The 21,761-nt window shown below is 42.2% G+C and overlaps 1 protein-coding gene across 1 annotated transcript in view; it reads right to left on the bottom strand.

Moving 5' to 3' along the window:
• Nucleotides 1-21,761, bottom strand: part of SND1 (staphylococcal nuclease and tudor domain containing 1) — a 443,852-nt gene that overhangs the window by 175,314 nt on the left and 246,777 nt on the right. The window contains exon 14 of the mRNA XM_011939537.1: nucleotides 12,068-12,140. Coding sequence (XP_011794927.1) covers nucleotides 12,068-12,140 — 73 coding nt within the window. The remainder of the gene's footprint in view (nucleotides 1-12,067; nucleotides 12,141-21,761) is intronic.

Genomic DNA, 21,761 nt, shown 5'->3' with positions numbered 1-21,761 from the left:
CCACAATCCTAGTTCCAGCCACTATTCAGCAATCACCAGGTGAACTGCAAATTCTCCCCTAACCATTGTTTCAAGTCTATCTCGAAATAACAGCCAAAATGGAAAAAAAGAAAAATTTATAGATATATACAAATTCTCCCCTAACCATTGTTTCAAGTCTATCTCCAAATAACAGCCAAAATGGAAAAAAAGAAAAATTTATAACCTAGCTAACTCTCTTTCTCTGTGTGTGTGTATATATGTACACACACACACACACACACACACACACGCTGTCCTAATTATTCTACTCCCATTTCAATGATTTCTCACTGTTCTTCAGATAAAATTCAAAATCCTTTTCAAGGACTACAGTGTCCAAATTATTCAGTTATTCATTCTCTCATTACTATCCTCACACTGCAGCAATGCTGACTGGTTTTCCATTGTGAACACAAGCAAACTTCCACCTCAGGACTTTCGTATACAACATTTTATCCTTTGGCCCTGAACAAGATCTTCTGCTAACTCCTTCTTTGGGCCTCACTTTGAAATCACTTCAAGGATTTTATCAGACCACTTAGAATAAGCTATGGCCACCAGTATACACTCTCCCAGGACTCTGTACTCCCATTACGATTGTAATTATATAACAAATTGTGTATTCCCTGTAAAGACTATAGCCATCTTGTTTAATATATTCTCAACACTCTGCATTCTGCCTGGCATATGAAAAGCTCTAGATAAATACTTATTGTTTGATCATTCATTCACTGATTCAACATGAGGAATGCATTTAAAAAACAAGACAGAGATGGCACATGTTAAATGTCAAAAAAGAGATAAAGAGGCAGTAAAATAACTCAGGAGAGGGAGCGGTAGGATTTGGGCTGGAATTGGATGAAGAGTTTGCAATGTAAATACTATTGAGGATGATAATGACAGCTCTCATTTACAGAGGACTTTCTGTGTGCTAGGCAGAATGCTAAGCAATTTAATAATAATGAACACCAGGCTGGGAGCAGTGGCTCGCACTTGAGCCCAGGAGTTCGAGATCACCATGGGCAACATGGCAAAACCCCATCTCTACAAAAAAATAAAAACTTTGCCAGGCGTAGTGGTGCACACCCATGGTCCCAGCTACTCAGGAGGCTAACGCAGGAGAATCACCTGAGCCTGGGAGGCAGAGGTTGCAGTGAGCTGAGATTGCGCCACTGCACTCCAGCCTGGGCAACAGAGCTGAGATCCTGTCTCAAAAAAAAATAATGAACACCGGCATGTGAACCACTGCTCTCTGTTGAGCTCTTATGTCAACTGTTTAAAACAGCTACATGTATTAATTCACTCACTCACACCACAATCTAATGAGGTAAGTGCCATTATCATACCCATTTCCCACAGGGGAAAACTGAGGTACAGAAATAAAAAATAACTTCCCCAAGGCGCCAAGGTTATAAGCAATTGAGGCACAATTGAACCCCAGTAATCTAATGTTAGAGCCCATGCTAATCATCGTAACTCCATACTGCCACTATATTCTAGAAGACACACACCCCTTTGGCTACATTCTTTTACTAACTTGCCCACTTACAGTTAATAACCAGTACAGCCAATCCTCTACCTTGGAGTATGGGGCACTTTTTTCCAAACACAAGTTCACGCTGTTTGAGCCCATCACTTGGCAAACTGAATCTAAACTGGGCACTATAATGAGATACAAAAAGATTCCCTTCTCAGGAGTTTAGAAACTAGTAAGGAAAACCAATGCACATATATTAAACAACTTACGAAATTACCAATTTATCAACAAGCACAAAATCATGGTAATATGATTATGTAAATGTTGAAGGGCAAGATCAGAAGGCAGTGGGGATAAAACGGGAGAAATTACCTGGAAGAAGAGACATATGCCAGGGAAGAAGGCATGGCCAGCAGGGGAGAAGAGGTAGCATTGCAAAAAGAAGAAATGCGATTCACAAATGCTAATTAACAATGAAGTCAGAGTCAGTCAACTGAGGACCTTAAGTAGTGGAGGAGATGAATACGATATAAAGAAAATAAATGGTCTCTACTGTGGGTGAAGTATCTGGAGATGTTGCAGTAGTGCAAATCAATCGAACACAGGTCTTCCTCCAAATTAGAAATCTTGGTAATAGCTTACATTTTCTGGCCCCTTCCAAATTCAATATTGTATTAGGACTTCTATAATTTCTTCCTGAGAACACCATTTCCTGAACAACTGAGGCAGAAAACTACCAGGGCATTTCAAAGCAACCCTGGGCTCTAATTTCAAAATATCTGGATGTTAACACTGCAAGGAGTGTCCAAAATTCTGTACGACATATTCTGTAGGGAATATGTTGTAAGCATGCTAAATAAAGACTTAAAATACAAGTAAGCAGAATGTCTATGTTAGTAGAATTACTTACTTTGAAATGTTTACATAAGCAATAGCCACAGGACACAATGAGTTCAATCCAAGGCTAAGTAGTGTTATGATGGTAAAGTGGAGAGTGAATCTGGGGCTATGCAGAAATATTTCAAGTTTTATCACATCACTCAGCAGCCATGGGACAGATCAGACAATCCAATCACACCCCTCAACCTGGGAATCAGAAATTTTGTCAACTGCCTCCAAAATATACTTACATTCATCCCTGTAATGGGCTCATTTAACCAGTTTTGACCCATAAAATAGAATCACAGAGTGTTATCTACATGCACCCAGAGAATGGGAAAGAGAACAATCGAAGAGCCTGGACCAGCTATAGCCGAATCTATGGCCAGAGGAACTCTCTTTGGAAAAAGATGCTACTTTATTTGGAAAAAATGTTCCTAATTCCCTCAATTTCCTTTCTCATGTCTTTGAACAAAAAGAAAGGAAAAAAATCATTATAGCTCAGTACACTTCAATGAATGCTAGGACCCTGTTGCTGAGGAGCTCATTTGCATGCACTTCTGTTTGTGAAGGCACAGTTAAACAAGGAAGCAGAAGGAAACCAGAAAAATTTATGGCAGAAAGCTTCCTGATAATAGAATCCATGACAGTGACATGCTACTGACTATACTGGGAGGAAGATATTTTTGTTATATAAGAAGGAACAAATAAAGAAGCCCTGTCTCTAACAGTGCTCCACCTCTGGGCAGCTCACCTGAGTAAACATTTTCTCAGAGGTGTTGAATTGCAGAGCTAGAACACTCACACCAATGGACAAGAAGCTGTGCCCTGCTTTCAAAGTCCAATCCTAGCTCCCTACCTCAAGGTTATCTGCTCTGGTGCCTGAATTTTCCAAGATAAGACTGTTCTAAACAAAAAGCTAAACCAAGTAAGGTACAGACTTGGAACCAGACATGATGCAGATGAAAGAGACATAATCACTTTTGAAATTTTTCTTTTTTTAGGACTTTCACAGCCAAATTATTGTTCATGTTTCCAGGTACAGAGGAGGCAACAAAACCAAGATTTTCAAAGCATGTAATTCTATAATCATTTATTGCCCACCATATACATGGTTTTGTATTTCTCTTGCTTCTACAATTGTTTCCCCTGTTAAAAGATAATTTTCAGTAAGGTAAAATCTCGACTCTTATTCAAATATAAAATAAACTTCATATAGAAAATTTCATTTTAACCGCACTAATTAATAAGGGAACCAGAAAGGCTCAAAGAGACTAAAGAACAGATATAAATTAAGTTACTAGGAATACTGAGGTGAATTGCTAAAGTTGCAAAAACAAAGTCAAACTAGGGAGAAAAAATGTAAAGTTCGAAATCATTTCTCTTACACGGTGGAAATCAATTGCATCTCTTCGGGACCACATTTCTACATTTCTATCTACAAAGATGCAAAACAACCCAATTAATAGAAGCTAAGGCCAGGCGCAGTGGCTCAAGCCTGTAATCCCAGCACTTTGGGAGGCCGAGACGGGCGGATCACGAGGTCAGGAGATCGAGACCATCCTGGCTAACACGGTGAAACCCCGTCTCTACTAAAAATACAAAAAACTAGCCGGGCGAGGTGGCGGCGCCTGTAGTCCCAGCTACTCCGGAGGCTGATGCAGGAGAATGGCGTAAACCCAGGAGGTGGAGCTTGCAGTGAGCTGAGATCCAGCCACTGCACTCCAGTCCGGGTGACAGAGCAAGACTCCGTCTCAAAAAAAAAAGAAAAAAAAAAAAAAATAGAAGCTAAATAAAAGAAGTGAGAAACCATGTCCTAAATTTGGTGCCCTCCAAAAACAACACAACTCAGTCAGAAAGTGGACTAAAATCTATAAAAGGAGGTACTGAAACACAACCATCACTAACTGTGGCACCTGCTGCAATGAAATTTTGAAAAAATTCCCATGTAAATAAAAAATGCTTTCAAATTTATTTAAGAGAAGGATGGCCCTGTAGTTCTGGCAAATATGAACAGGGGAGTTTCAAAAAACAAAGTGGTTGCACAGAACTCATATGAACAAAGAAACTATGGACAGCCAAGTGTGGTGGCTCATGCCTGTAGGTCCCAGTTACCTGGGAGGTTGAGGCAGGAGGACCTCTTGAGCCCAGGAGTTTGAGTCCAGCCTGGGCAACATAGTAAGATCTCATCTTAAAAAACAAATAAAGAAAAAAAGAGAAAAAGAAACAAACTATGGGCAAAAAAACTCCAACACAATAAAGCAATGCTTTCCATCACAAGGGTGAGAGCAACTGGCTGAAGCAACTCTCTGGCAGAATCAAGATCAAGGTCTTCTTAGTAACATCCAACTCTTAGCAGAGACATATTTTAGAAGAGGTGACAAGAGAAAAGAGGGCCGGACATGGTGGCTCATGCCTGTAATCCCAGCACTTTGGGAGGCTGAGGCGGGTGGATCACCTGAGGTCGGGAGGAGTTCAAGACCAGCCTGACCAACATGGTGAAACCCTGTCTCTACCAAAAACACAAAAACTAGCTGGGTGTGGTGGCGCATGCCTGTATCCCAGCTATTCAGGAGGCTGAGGCAGGAGAATTGCTTGAACCCGGGAGGCGGAGGTTGCAGTGAGCTGAGATGGCGCCACTGCATTCCAGCCTGGGCAACAGAGCAAGACTCTGTCTCAACAAAAAATAAATAAAATAAAAAATAAAATAAAATAAAATAAAATAAAATAAAAAACAGAGAGAGAGAAAAGAGACCAGGCATGGGGGCTCACTCCTGCAATCCCAGTACTTTGGAGGGCTGAGGTGGGAGGGTCACTTGAGCTCAGGAGTTTGAGACTGGCCTGGACAACAAATGAGACTGCATGTCTATTTTATTGGAAAAAAAATTAAATTAAAAATATAAGAGAAAAGAACAAAAAAAAGGTTTGAAGTTTTTTCCAAAGTCTGGGAGAAACTTACAAGGTGGCTGCCACTTTGGCATCAGAGGTTGTGTGCCACAGAGGTGATGGCATGTTTCTGTGCAGCGAGGATCCAAGCCAGTCACCTGCACATTGTAGTCCAACTAGAGTTCAATAAACTTTGCTTGAAGAAAGAAGAGAGAAATAGAGCAATATCTTTTCCTAAATTAGTAACAACCTGAGCTACCAAATACAACAGGGATGCAAAAAAGCCACCAGGATAACCCAACACTCCCACCAACCATGGCTTCCAGTCAAGGGACCAAGAGAGCACACACTGCTTACTGTGGAGAGCAAGTTCTGCAGACAGTAAGCTGGCTCTTCCAGAGTTCCTTTGGAATTTTCTCAGAGTAGCAAATGCAGAGCCCAGCAGTGGAGCCAGCAGCTACTGTGTGAATGAAGCTCCAGTGCTAGGCAACCCCTCCAGGTCACAGAAACCCACCCGACAGAACCACAGGCCTTGATGTTGTGCCATCTGGACAGTAACTTAGACTGCAGTTGGCAAGAGAGATGTGAGAACATGGTGTAGGGCCAAGGGGGGTAAAAAAGAGAAGGGCTATTTAAAACAACAAAAAAAAACCAAATACACTCAGAGAGCATTTGTGTCATCAAATACTAGAGATTAGAAAAAACAAAAAGCTGAAAGGAATTTTAGAATCACGAGAGTAAGAAAAATAAATCTAAACTAGGTGGGCCAGAAAACATATAAGACAAACTGCAATTTAACACAGACCTAACTCATAAAGCCCCTGGGTGATTTTGCTCCTTTTATCTTCTTCAGACTTGGCAGGCAAACCACTCTTTTCTCTTTTTAATTCTCTGTCTCTTTTTGAGATGGAGTCTCGCTCTGTCACCCAGGCGGGAGTGCGGTGGTGCTATCTTAGCTCACTGCAACCTCTGCCTCCCAGGTTCAAGCAATTCTCCCTGCCTCAGCCTCCCAAGTAGCTGGGATGACAGGTGCCCGCCACCACGCCCGGCTAATTTTTTTGGTATTTTTTTTAGGAGAGATGGGGTTTCGCCATGTTGGCCAGGCTGGTCTTGAACTCCTGACCCTCAGGAGATCTGCCCACCTCAGCCTCCCAAAGTGCTGGGATTACAGGCATGAGCCACCGTGCCTGGGCTTTTAAAAATTCTCTTTAGCCAAAAAGAATGTTATTTTTTTTTTCTTATGCTTCCATCAAGGCCTAAACATTCAAAAAGAGCTAAGGAAAGGTAACACCTACAGAAATCTCAAAGAAAGGATGACAGTGCTACTAAAGTTTAAGAGGGCGATGAAAACCCGAAACTGAAGGCAGAGGTCAGGAGCACATGCTGGAGAAAATCCAACCCTGTCTACCAATCTATTTCTTATCTATTGATTTAATCTTATCTGTTTTAAAGGAACATTTCAATCCTTTATATTAGCAAGTCAGAATCCTATTGGTCAACTCTGTAAGACTTTGTTGCATGAATAATAGGGCCCCAAATGTCTGACCTTCTTCCCCTGTGCCCTGCACCTTCCCCAGAGCTAGTCACTGGATCACTCCAAACCATGGCTTAATTTTTACGCTAGGTGTGGTGGCTCATGCCTATAACAGCAATATTCTGGGAGGTCAAACTGGGAGGATCACTTGAGGCCAGGGGTTTCAGATTGGCCTGGACAACAGAGCAAGATCCTGTGGGTGTGATGGCATGCAACTGTAGACCCCGTTACTCAGGAGGTCGAGTCAGGAGGACTGCTTGAGCCCAGGAGTGCAAGGCCACAGTGAGCTATGACTGTGCCACTGTACTTCCAGTCCAGCTTTGGTGATAAAGTGAGACTCTGTATCCTTAAAAAAAAAAAAAAATTCAGTAATATTATGTATTTCCAACAAAGTCAGTCACGGAGAAAGGCGGTTATAAAAAAGTGCTATGTAACATGAGCATGAAACCAAGCCATGATGTGATAAACGTCCAAAGGAGCACAGCAGCAGTTAACAGATAAAAAGACCCATGGATTAAGAGAATAAATACTGTAATAGTGAAATTAACGGAGGAACTGTCAGGACTACATAATATGAAAAGGCAGAATATATTGAAAAGAAGACAACCCCTATTCTGGGACTTTCAGAAATAAGACTGAAGAGGATGCTGTCTTCTTGTACCATCAAACAAAATCGTAACTTTTCATGCACAGAGGACAGACAGAAAAGGAAAAGGACAGAGAAGAAAACTCAGATATACACTATGACTCATTGAGTGCTGTTCCCATATAAGAGGAAGATGGAGAAGTGGAGGTAAAGGTAAAATCAGCACTTGCAGGGCTGGCTGCAACTTGAGGAGTGGGGAGCTCTCTCTAATCTCAGAACCATAATTGATTTGTCTGATCTACCAGAACAACAGTAAGCCATGCACCAGCCCCATTTTATTGCCTGTTTTACACTCTATCTGCAGGAGATTGTATTTACTACGGAGCAGGCTACAGCAAAAACAATAATAAACCTAAGATAAAGAACAGCTGAGAAACCTGAGATAAAGAACACTGACATGCATATTCCAACTTTTTCTGTGCTGGTGAGGGAGGGAGCTGAGACAGGATCAATGAAAAACAAAACCAACTAATAATGAAAACACGGATGTACGAAGTCAGTCACCACAGAACCATTCTTCAAATCAAGTAAGACCTAGTACCAAGTCGGTCAAATTCTCAGCTAGTTCTACACACTCTGGAACATCCTGGCCTGAAAGGAAACCAGACTATGATAGAAATGGCAGCAGTGGCTGGTACTTCTAATAGCCTAGTTCGTACACTGTGAAAAATTGGAAATAACAAAAAAACCAGTAACTTCTTCAGGAGCTAAAGTACCAGCTTGGGACTACGTAATTTTCTTCCTTTAGCGGTTACCCTAAAAACAGGTGTAGGAGATGCAAGATGGGTCAACATATACACACACACACACACACACACACACACACACATATATTTATTTTTGGTAGAGATGGGGTCTCACTACATTGATCAGGCTGGTCTTGAATTCCTGACCTTAAGCAATCCTCCCACCTCGGCCTCCCAAAGTGCTGGGATTACAGGTGTGAGCCACCATCCCTGGTCTAGTAGGCCAAGTTTTTATCAAAGCCCTAGAGAAACTGGGGGTTCATTCAGTTGGTGTTATATGCAGATGTTCTGCCCATCTTATGGAAAACTCAAAACTCAGTTGACTTTGACATCAAAACCCATCTGTAATAACAAACAAGAAGGCCAGCTTATTTGGCCACTACAGAGGCCAAATACCTTCCAAGGCAAGCCATCAACCTGACACTCCTGTGCTTAGATGAGTCACTTCCAACCACATGCAATCAGCCAAGCAGGTCTTGTATTTGCTAGGTCTTCATATAAAAGCATTTTAATGCACTCTAACCCTTACTCTGTGAAATCATTTTTTAAATGGCAGGAGAAGAGATAATGGAAAAGGAGTAGAAACTCAACTCCTAAAGATGGAGGACACTAGAACAAAATTATAGGTTATCTGCCCCACCATCATGATATAATCTCTTCCATACAACACATTTCTTAACAGTGTTTAGGAGACAGAATGTGCACTTATGTATGTCTATTTTTTCACCAACGATGTGTACTGGGATGGAGAGGAGGGTGGTGAGAGGTATTATGCACAAACAGTAGTTCATTGTAAATTATTTCGGCAGCATATTGCCTACACCGTCAGCTCAACAAAAACTTCCATTTATCATGGCCTGCAACTAAGAGGGGGATCAATCCGGGGCAGTAGGTAACACAGTTAAAGATTAAAAAAAGATTAAGAAACCTCTGTGAAACCATTACGTATATGTACATTACACTGTCTTTTTCCCTGTTTATTCTTCATCTGGCTGTAAGCCGTTTGGCCCATCTGACCCCACACCTGTCCCACAGACAGCAAAATTGCCAGCATGCTTCAGGAAGCAGAAAACCCATACATCTCACTTAAATGGAACAAGGGCACCCAACATACACACAGACTTAACACTGTGATGGAAAGAAGGGAAGGTTAGAAGGTGGGAGAAGACAAAACTCCTGTATTAAAGAGGGCACAAAAAAATTGCAATCTTAGGTGAATAATTTGTGATTCAGGCAGACAAGGTCATATCTGATATCCATTTAAATCCAACAGCTTTTTCACTTTCAGTCTCCCATTTGCCCAAGCTTTACTGTTTTATGTGGTGACTGAGAGAAATTTAATTGGCATTTATGTTTAACTTAAGAGCAAACCAATCCTTCAATACTGAGACAGAAAAGATAATAAAAATTGGTACGAAACTGAGCTAGACTTTAAGGGGAAGTTGGTGGGGTATGGATAAAAGTAAATAAATAAATGAAGACAAGTTTCACAAGACCCACTGCTAATGACAGCAGAAATAAAGGAATAAAAAAAGCATCAGAGGCCGGGCGTGGTGGCTCAAGCCTGTAATCCCAGCACTTTGGGAGGCCGAGACGGGCGGATCACGAGGTCAGGAGATCGAGACCATCCTGGCTAATACGGTGAAACCCCGTCTCTACTAAAAAATACAAAAAACTAGCCGGGCGAGGTGGCAGGCGCCTGTAGTCCCAGCTACGGGAGGCTGAGGCAGGAGAATGGTGTAAACCCGGGAGGTGGAGCTTGCAGTGAGCTGAGATCCGGCCACTGCACTCCAGCCGGGGCGACAGAGCGAAAAAAAAAAAAAAAAAAAGATAAAAAAATAAAAATAAAAATAAAAAGCATCAGAAATCATCAAGGCAGGAGGCAGCGTAAGATTCAGAGACAGCAATGAAGATCGTTAGGACACTACATTGAGGGGTACGGAGAGGACAGCCCTGAGACCCGTGTGCCTGAACCTCAAAACCTCCTTAGAGTTGCTTCACCTCACTGCTGGTGTTAAATCAGAACTAGAAATGAAACCAGGTGGGCCGAAGGAGATAGCCTATCCCTAAGGTTGAAATCAGCTTCTGGAAGGCCCTGGAGTATGGGCCCCACATAAGCTTTTGGATGGGCATATTTGGCCCTTTGTGTAGAAGGGTTTTCATCGCATTTTCCAAACCATTTGTAACTTTTTTCTCCTGCTGATGAATCGCCAAAAATTTGTCCTTTTATTACTATAACAGCTTTAACAGCTTTACCAAAAGATCAATATTAAGGAAAGCGTTGTTGAGAACGCCGTGCACGTACATAAAAATATTAATAATATATATGCAAAGAATAATTCAGCCGGGTAAGCTACACAGAAAATAGGCCAAGTAAGATCGCACTGGGTGAGTCACACCTGTTAAAAATGAACATTAGCAGATACACCATAGTTACCTGTGGCTCAAAGGCCATTAGCTACAGGTTTCTGGGCTTCTCAGGATTCTAAGCCACAAAAAGTGCATATCACTTTACTTCACCCACTTAACAGAGGCCCCAACCTCTAGACTGAAGTCCAGTTAATGTGTTGTAGGTAACATTGTTTAACCCATAATCTGTAGTGACCGGTTATACAGAAAGAAAAGCTCAACAGAGTCCCACTGTTTAAGATGAGCAGGGGACCACTATACCTAGACAAGGGGAGCCTGCCAGACACATTTGTAGCAAGCAATCACCAGGAGCAAAGGAAAAAGCCTCAGCCAGGCCTGGGCATACCACATAACAGGAAGATAATACACTCTGATTCATCACTCCTGCAGCCTAGGCTGAGCTCTAGCACTTTTGTTTATACTAGTATTTTCTTCTCAGTGCCCAAGGCAAATTCCCTGAGTGCTTAAGCTAAGATTTACTAGCTCTTCCTCCTTCCATCTCCCCTGGGCATCTTCCCTATGCATGGCACAGACCTGATCCTCTCCTTAACCATTAGTGACTGTGGTGTTGAAATGGATGGTGTGTGTCTCAGCAATAGAGTGCCTTTCCTGGCCACCTGATCAAAATCAGCACTTACACCACTCACTATCCCCTTGGCCAGTTTTATTTCTCTTCACAGTAGTTTTCGCTACCTGACATTGCAACTGCCTCCCTTTCCCACTTGAATGTAGGGAGTTCAGCGGTTTTCTTCATTGTTATATTCCTAGTGCTTAGAGCAATTCCTGGCATACAGCAGGCACTCAATAAACACTTGTTGACTAAATGAATAAACTATCTCAACTATCAAACGGATCTATTCAGCCAAAGAGACCCCAAACACTCAAAGGTAAAGTCCTTACAGCTAAAGAATCATTTGGACACAGCCTATTGGGAGCTCTAAAATATTGGTGCCATTGATTCTTCTTTATTATCTATATGTATTATCTCAAAGGATGTTCATACATTTCTCCATTCTGTCCCACTTATAGGCAAGCAGAGGAACAAGAGGTCATGAGGAAATCATGATGAATTCATATCCTTCTCCTGAAACCTATACTTGACCTTTTGCCACTAAGACTTCCCACTCACATCAAGAACTGGACAGGGGTTTTAAAAAGAGGCAATTTTATTTTAATACAACTGAGAAGAACTACCTTCCAAACTCAAAATACAGTAATTAAAAATGAAAAAGCAACATAGAGACAGTTCAGGTAAAGAAAAAGAATGAAGTTAATTCTGCTTTTCCAGATTATAAAACAGGCTCCCTATAGATACCTAAGTAGATGCCCCGGGCAGAGGGGAAAAATGTCAGTCAGTGCCTGAAAAGAAGCGAGCTAGAGAAAACACATAAGCTGAGGTCCTTCAGCAAATATGCAGACACGTTCTTGAGCCTCTGAGCCACACAGCTTGATTCAGGGACTCGACTCACCCCAGATATATCTGCGACACGGTGGATAGGCACTTCCTTCTTGCTATGCAATCCTTTGCCATTCTTAATAGCTCTGTTAAGGAAGAGAAAAACCGATTAAAATAAGAATCACAATGGGAAGCGGTAGGAGGGTGTGAAAATGAACAGAGAAGTGAGGGTTGTTGAAGTGGGGATGTATGACTACACAAGTCACACTGTACACTGCTGAGTAGCCAGTCTGTGCAAGAGGATTTGGTAGAGGGGGGATTATAAAGCTGCTCTTCTCTTAAGCCCAGTTACCAGCACGTGGCGGCCAGTTTCCACTAACAGTGTACTTAGTAATCAGAGGGCTCCCTTGCTTGTTTCCAAATTAAAGGCATTGTTCCAGGCACAAAAGAAGAATCAGTTAGAGAAGCACACACCTAAGAAACAGAAGTAATAACGTTTCTTTCTGTGTTTAATCACATGAAACATTTTAAATGTAAAATGTGTGGCTAGTGTTCCAATTCTAATGGAAATAAGTTCCTCCCAGGTAAAAAGATAAGTTGTCCTGAATGGAGCAATACTGTAGAGAAAAGTCATTTAACAGTAGGAAAAAAAATTAGCAAATGCTACATAACTGACATTAAGTCTCATTTTCAATCAGTCTCAGCTATAATAAGAGGAGATTTAACAGGGAACTCTGGGACTCTGCCAACCTCAGCCATGGGTTGGTTTGCTCTAATCACCCAGTCCTCTGAGTGGCAGCTCTGGGGACAGAAGCCTACGCCTCGCTAGGTATGATCACTGGTATAACAATGAAAGACCACAGAATAAAAACTGACTAGTGAATCACTTGGTCCGTACACTGTTGGATAAGGCCTTCTTGTATACCGCCAGCCTGCAGACATCAGCAGGGAAGAGTTCTGAGCTTAGAGATAGAGAACTAGTGATTAGGGGATGTTCCTTCGAATCTTATCTATGGAGACTTGACTTTTCAGGGTTTTTGAATTCCAGAGGAAGTGTTGAGAAAGCTGCCCAGCCCAGGGCCAAATGTCAGGGACCCTCACACTGTCAGCCACATTTTCACTTCTTTCCTTTCAGGAACTCACTCAAGGAACACAGGTACAGGACACACTTCTGCAGGGGTTACTTTCAGGGTCATCATTTTCTTTTCTTTTTTTTTTTTTTTTTGAGACAGAGTCTCGCTCTGTCGCGGCCCAGGCTGGAGTGCAGTGGCCAGATCTCAGCTCACTGCAAGCTCCGCCTCCCGGGTTTACGCCATTCTCCTGCCTCGGCCTCCTGAGTAGCTGGGACTACAGGCGCCCGCCACCTCGCCCGGCTAGTTTTTTGTATTTTTTTTAGTAGAGACGGGGTTTCACCGTGTTAGCCAGGATGGTCTCGATCTCTTGACCTCGTGATCCACCCGTCTCGGCCTCCCAAAGTGCTGGGATTACAGACTTGAGCCACCGCGCCCGGCCATAGGGTCATCATTTTCTAAAGTAAACCCTTATAAGCCAAATTGGGTGGGTGTTGCTCAGTGCTAGGTAGAACAGTCATATTTCTTTCATACTTGGGCTTTTATCACCCACCTGAGCCCCCTTCCTTCATCCCAGGGGATCTGTCCCTCACTCAACTAATTTGAAATGCTTCTGATTCAGAAACAACAAAAGTTTTCCTACTATCTGGTTTCTAATCCTTGATATGGGCAAGTACTGAGTTAATAAGAAAATAAAAATCACAGCGTCTCTCTCACTCTGATCTGAAATGCTAACTGAAAGCACTTCCAAGCTCCTTGAATCCCGTAGCTCCTTCTGAATTTGAATCAAGGGCTTCAACTTTAGAAACTGCAAATGGGGCCGGGTGCAGTGGTTCACACCTGTAATCCCAGCACTTTCGGAGGCTGAGGCGGGCAGATCACTTGAGGTCAGGAGTTCGAGACCAGTCTGACCAATATGCAAAACCCTGTCTCTACTAAAAAAAAAAAAAAAAAAAATCGGGCTGGGTGCGGTGGCTCAAGCCTGTAATCTTAGCACTTTGGGAGGCCGAGGCAGGTGGATCCCAAGGTCAGGAGTTCGAGACCAGTCTGGCCAATATAATGAAACCCTGTCTCTACTAAAAATACAAAAAAATTAGCCAGGTGTGGTGGCAGGTACCTGTAATCCCAGCTACTCGGGAGGCTGAGGCAGAAGAATTCCTTGAACCCGGGAGATGGTAGTTGCAGTGAGCCGAGACTGCGCAACTACACTCCAGCCTGGGCGAGAGAGACTCCATTTCAAAAAAAAAAAAAAGTCAGCTAGGTGTGGTGGTATGCACCTGTGATCCCAGCTACTTGGGAAGCTGAGGCAGGAGAATTGCTTGAACCCAGGAGGTGGAGGTTGCAGTGAGCCGAGATCACTCCACTGCATTCTAACCTGGGTGAAAGCACAAGACTCTGTCTCAACTAAATAAATAAACAAATAAATAAATAAAATAAAATAAAAATAAAATAAAATAAATTGTAAATGGGTAAAAATATTTCCCTTTACAATTTCCTCTAGTGATTTACCATTTAGGGATCCTGTTAGTGGTCAGCAACCAAGGCCGATTCTCAAGCTTTGCCCCTCACCCCTTGGGATTTGCAAGCTACCAGTGAAAGACTAGAGGTTGGTGGCTAGAAGCCAACTAACAATCCAACTCTTCCACCTCCCAAAGCTCTGCTTACATCTTGCATGTCCTATTTCTATAACCTCCTCTGCCACCAACAGGCTCTCCTTATTTTGCTACTGCAAACTGTAAGGAGCAGCCTTTAAGATCGAAGCTTCTGTGAAGCAAGACAAGCTCCTTCCCACCCTGACCGTACCTCACCTCCTTCAAGGCAAGGCCTGCAAAGTGTTCTGCAGGTCCTCTGGGGCACTAAATGCCTACAGCCTTATCCTTTAACAACAAGGACAACCAAAATAAATAGATCTGTTCTGTAAACAGACAGGTTCAAGTTAGAGCACTGCTAAAATCGTGGCCTTTCCTGGGGCTGGAGAACATCTCATATGCTTTGGGAAAAAAAGAACAGGGCCTGAGCAGTAAGTTAGAAAGCAAAGATCCTCAAGGCAAAAGCAGTGAGGTGGGAAACTATAATTCTGCTTTCTTTCTGTGACCACAAAGTAGCTCTGTGCTATAAGCAGAAATCTAGGACTTAACCAAGACTAAATATGCTACCAAAGAGGAAAAAATTAACATCAGAAACTGGAATACGTGGATAATAGTGTGCATATGACATTTAAAACAATAACACCAAAACAATTCTTTAACATTGTCTTAGTATTAATATTATTCATGCTCTACCCTGTTTCTAAAAAGCATATTATTGGATACTTATTTGTGTTCTGGCATAAATTTTGGGAAAACGTCCAAAGACAATTTTTTCACACTTAAAATATTATCATTAAACTCGATCAACTTCTGGCACATTCAAGAGGCAGCAAGAAAGTAGCACTGTACCGTCATATATGAACCGAGAAGTAGTGCTTATTTTGTTAATTCTTCATAAAAGAGAAGCAAAGTTCAAAGTTAACAATAGATAGTTAACCACTAAATTCAAATACGATCACCTAGGAAGCACTCTAGCCTCTTAGCAGCATACTAGACCCAGGCTGCAAAGTGGGAGGGATCTGTGAGAAAAAAGCAGAATAACCTGTGGCAGCACAGGTCTCCTTCCCTGTGCAAAGGCTGCTTTGCTTCTGGTTCCCACACTGCTGCAGGAATGACACTGAGGGAGCCATTTCCAGAAAACCTCCCTCTGCTTGTCACAAGTCTGATGCTACAGCAAGAGATTCTCCACAAAAGAGTATTTGGGGGAAGCAGGAATTCAGGAATCAATCTCACAGAGGAGAGGAGCAAATGCTGAGGGGAGGCCTGCCACCGCTATCTGCAAAGGGAGAGTACAACTTTATTCCAGGCTACGAGGATACATGACATGGAGACCTAGGCTCTGCTGAAAACAAGGTGTACTGCCTTGTTACCCCCTCTCACTGGGGTTCTCCTCTGCATCTCACATAACCCAATTTCTCTGGGATAGATTTGTGGAGCTCTGTCTTTGCGACGTGGGAAGGTAGGCAGACCGCAGGCTGGCTTCCACTGTATCTGCTCCACAGAGCAAACACTAACTTCCGCTCCCCACACTGCCTTTCCCTGTGGGCCTCAGCCACAGCTCTGCATCTCTTTTCATTAGGCAAGGAATGAAACTCCTGACTTCTAAACTTCTCCTGCTGTGTCTGCTTAATAGCGGCTTCTCACAAAGGCAGGCTGGTGTGCAGGCCAGCCAGGAGAAAGGAAGCAGTGGGACAGAACATAGCCTACTCCTCTCAGAAGCTTTCTTCTCCAAGATGCAGCAGTACAAAGAGAGCAAAGACTACCAGTGTCAATAACAGATAAACATCATCACCAGTCAGGGAAAGTAAGTATATATCCACACACATGCCAAGAAGTGGCAGGGCAACGGAAGGATGAAACCTCAGCTTTCTAGGTTGTTTCTAGGAGTCACAGGGCTGTATGGTACTACAGCGTGGGCAGATGAACTCTATTCAGACCACTGGAAGACTCTGCTTTCTTTAAACAGCAAAGTTTGAAATTCTCACATATTAGCTGCTGCTTTTCCTGTGGAAGAAAAAACCCTCAACTTTGCAAAGGCAGATGACATTTTTGCAGGGAGATCATCTCCATGGCCTCAGCACCAGATTAGAATCTGCATACATTTCATGCCAAGGAAGAGTCTGCTCTTAGGTTTGCAGTCCCTAGTTCATCCAGAAAATTCCAAGACCAGTGCTTTCCAAGCTGGATGTCTGAGCACCGCAGGCAAAGTCCCTCCCGTGCCAACGAACAGGCCTCCATCTTACTGCCAATTCAACGATGGTAGATTGTTATTCTGAACAAATATTTTTGTCAGCTTACAAAGACACTCAAAGGATTTATGGCTAGATCCAATCTTATCACAATCATAAAATAGTTATCACATCAGGAATTCTTAACCTGGGGACATAGTGAGCGTCAGCTCAGATGCTAGAAATATCTCTGATCCACCCTCAAGTATCTGTGAATTTTCTGAGGGAGCAGGAGCTTTCAACAGAGTTTTACAAAAAGAACTACTTTCATATATGAAAGAGATCTAAAGAAAATAAAATGATAGAAAGCAGAAATGGCATGCAATAGGTGGCAGGGAGATGATGGGGCAAGGAGGCTACAGAGCTGAGAGAGATCAGGACCCCTGAACACGTCTCCTCATCTGTAACTTCCTTTTAACAATGCTTTCCTGGCAAGCAGGCTCCATGATGTCTCTTCACTCTGCTTTTGCTTTACCCCTATATCTAACATTCTTCTTTCATAATTATGCTTACTTGGCCCTTTTGGAACCCTCTTGGTCTAGGCCCTCACCCAGGGAGATCTTAACTACATTCATTCAATCCCTTTTGAAGCTACGCACACTTTGACTGAATATTGCACACCATTACCACATCACTTCTCAATAAAAATTGACGTCATCATTTTCCTCCCCTACTTATACCCCAAACAAAGACTTGTGAAATCAAGTGGAAATTCTCAGACTTGGCTTTCATGGGTCCTGACCATGAGGCCCCAGTTTACGTATCCACATGATTTCCACATTACCCCTAATCCAATTAGGCCCATTTCCTTCATGCCCCCTACATGCAAGTAATTAATTATGTGTGTCCCCTGGGCTTTTGCTTTCCCCTTGATTCCACTTGTCATTCTAGGACAACAATACAATGAAAAGAGTATCACCTATCTGTAGCCACAACCTCACTACAATCATAAAATAGTTGGGACAACAGAAATTTGTAACCTGGAGTCCTAGGTGAACTCCTTTGAAATGGCAGTATAATTTTGTGTGTGTGTGTGTGTTGTGTGCAGGTATCACTCAGTTCAGCATGTAATTATAAACTGCAACATATGACTTCCAAATTGTTTCATGTGTTAATCTTTATTTCTGTATCTAGACTACAGGTCCCTTGAGGGTTTGTATTCTGGCTTTAATGTTTATTATAGTATTTAACAGACAGCAATCTTTCCATAATTATATAAATGCAGGGCCATCTAGTTCAATTAAAGTGTGCCAAGTAAAGCTGAACAAATGCTTGGTAACTGACTGATTAATGCGGAACAGTGAAAATATTTCAAATTAGAGACAGTGACAATGCCAAAGTGACTGTAGGGCAAAAGAATGAGGTTTGTTGGCTTTCCTGGATGCACAGTTTCATGATCTATGCTCAAGGGCAGAAGCAGCTAAAGACTGGCCTCTGAGCGGAAACAGAAGCAGAGGAGCATCCAGAACAAAAGCATCACATCCCACATCAAGTCTCCCGGAACTGCAGGAGATGGGCAAGAATCTGAGTGGCAGTGAGTGGGAGCAAAGCTTGACCACTGTAAACAATAAAACAGAACCAAGTAGCAGGACTGTAAGGAACACCTACTAAATAATCAAGGAGAAATGACTCAGTAGGAAGAAAAATTAATTCCAACAGCAAAGGTTAAAAAGCAGAATAAAGAGTAAAAAACTTGATAAACTTCCGAAGCACTTCTCATTGTGTTTCGGGTGACATTGAGGAATACGGTTTTTCAGCATGAACCAAATACAGATATCAATGAAACATGGAAGCAATAAACAATTCTTTCGGCCTTTCTCCCGGTTCCTTGGCAGCTTGAGGAAGCGACAGGGTGGCGCCACTAAGAAAACAAGATACAGAGCAAGAGCAGGTGCAAAATGGTAGGTGTGGGCACTAAGATTATGCAGCTGCATTTTCAACAACAATGAGAATTACTGATGAGAAAGACGGAAAAGATTGAGAGTGCATAGACTGGAAATGAGGAAATTGAGTCCTACGGTCAAGGGGAGGTGGGCGGACTAATGAGTCAGTAGGTATTACGAGGCAGTGAAGCAAATAACAAAGAACTCTAGGTCATCATCTCGTCTAAAACTAATATAAGGAAGGAATGAAGACACATGCTATTGTGCTGTGTATGACAATGGATCTGCAGTGGCAGGTAAGGGGGAGGAAAGGGATTATGAACTCCAAGGCAGAGAACAACCAACTCAATGATAGAGACAACGTGAACACAGTTGCAAACTCTACTATCCCAGATTAGCATCAAAGGAATATTAGAGCTGGGCAGTAGTGGTTATGAGCGGTCTAAAGTCTTCTTGAGAGGATAGGGCCTCAGGAAGGTAGATTACTCAAAACTGCCTCAATGACACTCATTTTATAGTTTTTGCTGTTCTGAATACAGTCTGTCAGAAAAAAATTTCAGGAAACAATGATTCATAATCTTATTTCAAGAAAAAAACACCCTTTAAGCACCACTTTTAATAGGTGCACAGGAAATCCATCATATATGAATGTATGGTTCAAAATTTTCATCAATTCCCTGCTGTTAGATAGTTATGTGAATAGTTCTACTACTATCGATAATGCTGTGAGGAATAACTTCTAGAGCACCTTGCCAATTACTTCCTTAGGATAAGAAACTGCTGTCATAGGGTAAGAAACTGGCATTTGCTTTCCATCTCCCTTCACCAAGGCAAACCAAACAGAACATGCCTTCTCTCGTGGACTCTACTTGTGGATAACCGATCAATTTGGGTGCTCCTTTCCCTAAGAATCCCAACTACCCACATATATTCTCCACGTTTGTAATTACATTTGTAATTATTTACTTGTTCGCTGAAATCACCACTAGATCATGTGTTTTTGTTTTTACTCCCAAAATACCTGATAAAATACTTGTTACATAACACAAACACATCAGTTACAGAAAACTTTAATGTGTCTTTTGATTGAGTGAAAAGCAACAATTCTGTGATAATGTTCAGTTTGGAAAACGATTTTCCAATGTGAGCTACATTTATTCTGACTTACTGGAAAAAATTCATTGCCATACCCCAGAGATTTGGCTCTCTGACCTTGATGTAAAAGCAAGAGCAATGGGAAGTAATCCTTCTCAACTTCTGGGACCAAAGTTGGAGGGTGCTGGCGGGGGGCAGAGTCAGAAGCAGCTTAGGATAAAACAGAAATGCACAAGGAAGTTTACAAGAAATTTAGATGTAAAGAATCCGGCAAATGAAAGAAAGCTATGAAGCGGATTTCCCATTCACAAGCAGTTATAAAATTCTGTGCGCTGATGTATCAGTGATTAATTATTCGAACTATAGTCCTCCTGAGAGATTTCTAAGGATTAGAGCAGAAGCAGGATAGGGATATGCCTAATAGAGAGAGACTCAGCTCTCCGACCCACTCAGCCACCTGAAGCTGCAGATGAGCCAAAGCAAGCAAGCACTGTAACACTGAAGATGATTTCACATTAAATTAGCTGAGAGCTGGTGGAGGCTACTCAGAAGGAATCAAATTAAGGAGCCATGAACTTAGAGTTTGAGGAAGGGGGAAAGAGACAGGAGTCAAGGGGAATAAAGAGCTGGGACATACTATAGAAATCCAAACCTCGTCCATTCCATGCCTTGTTCTCTGTTACTTATAACCATGACTGTAATTCCAATTACAATGAAGATTAAATGATCAATCTTCCATGAAAGGGCATACACTTTGATTTGTTTTACAATGATCAGGGACTGATTAGGGCAGTGCTTCTCAAATTCTAGTGTGCATCAGAATCACCTAAAGAATGTGTTAGAGTGCAGCGGGCAGGGTGCTGAGAATTCACATTTCTAACAAGTTTCCAAGCAACAGTGATGTGGCTGGTCTGAGAGCCACAGATTTAGAGAAGCAAGTTTTAAGACATTCAAGAAAGTCAAGGGTCAAGTGTTATCACTTTATTGTTACAATTTATTCTGGACTGAAATGATATTCGCAGTACAAGAACCTTCCAACACATCAAATATTTTGGGTTGTGTGAAAGAAGCAAAAGCCTCTTAGCCAAGAGGAGAGTGAGATGGAAGAAAACAGACAAGTGGCTCTGGACAGATAAGTGGTCATAGCTGAACCTATTTTGGGGGATGGGGGTGGGGTAAGACACAATAATGGCTAATTCATGTAGGAAGTTTTGCCTAGAACAATGTCCTCTCTGAAGGAATACAACTAGTGTAGACTAATGATTACAGAAGAGAGCCAAGGAGGACTGCTTTCCAGCAGTTCATCATCCACCCATGATCTGCAGGACTACCCACAGCTTGCTAGTCAAGACAGGCGATAAAGCTAAAGAGTGCCAGCTATACTCCAGCCCCTCATGAATCATAAAGAAAAGTCTCACAACATGAGTTACGTCAGAAGGAACTAGGGGTAGGGAGGGAAGAGAAGGATGGGATGGAGGGAATGAACAGATCCTCTTAATATCCTGAAAGAGAAAACTATTTGGAAATGGAGACATCATACAGCTCTCCAGAAGTGGCCATTTGTGCTGCCTTAAATGCAGATTGATTACTGCTATTTGGATGTTGAGTGCATCATCTTTTCTGAAGAAAGGGAAAAGCTAAATTTCCCCACATTCAGCTGCATCGTCAAATCACTTCCCAACACCAGCTCTTTTAATGCATTTTCCTGTTATCACAGCCACTTGCAAAAACTGATCTTCCCTACTCCCCAACAGTGAAACCCTCCACACTGACACATAATGACATGTGCTGAACCCAATTAGCAACCTCATGACCGTGACACTTAACTGCAACCCCAAAATATAGGGTGGGATGTGCATTTCCAAAGTTATAAAAGAAAGGAAGCCATTAGGACATTTAAGA

The sequence above is a fragment of the Colobus angolensis genome, unplaced genomic scaffold (genome assembly GCF_000951035.1).
Source record: "Colobus angolensis palliatus isolate OR3802 unplaced genomic scaffold, Cang.pa_1.0 Scaffold182, whole genome shotgun sequence".
In the NCBI taxonomy this organism is placed as follows: domain Eukaryota; kingdom Metazoa; phylum Chordata; class Mammalia; order Primates; family Cercopithecidae; genus Colobus; species Colobus angolensis.
This window is presented reverse-complemented; position numbering and strand designations above follow the sequence as displayed.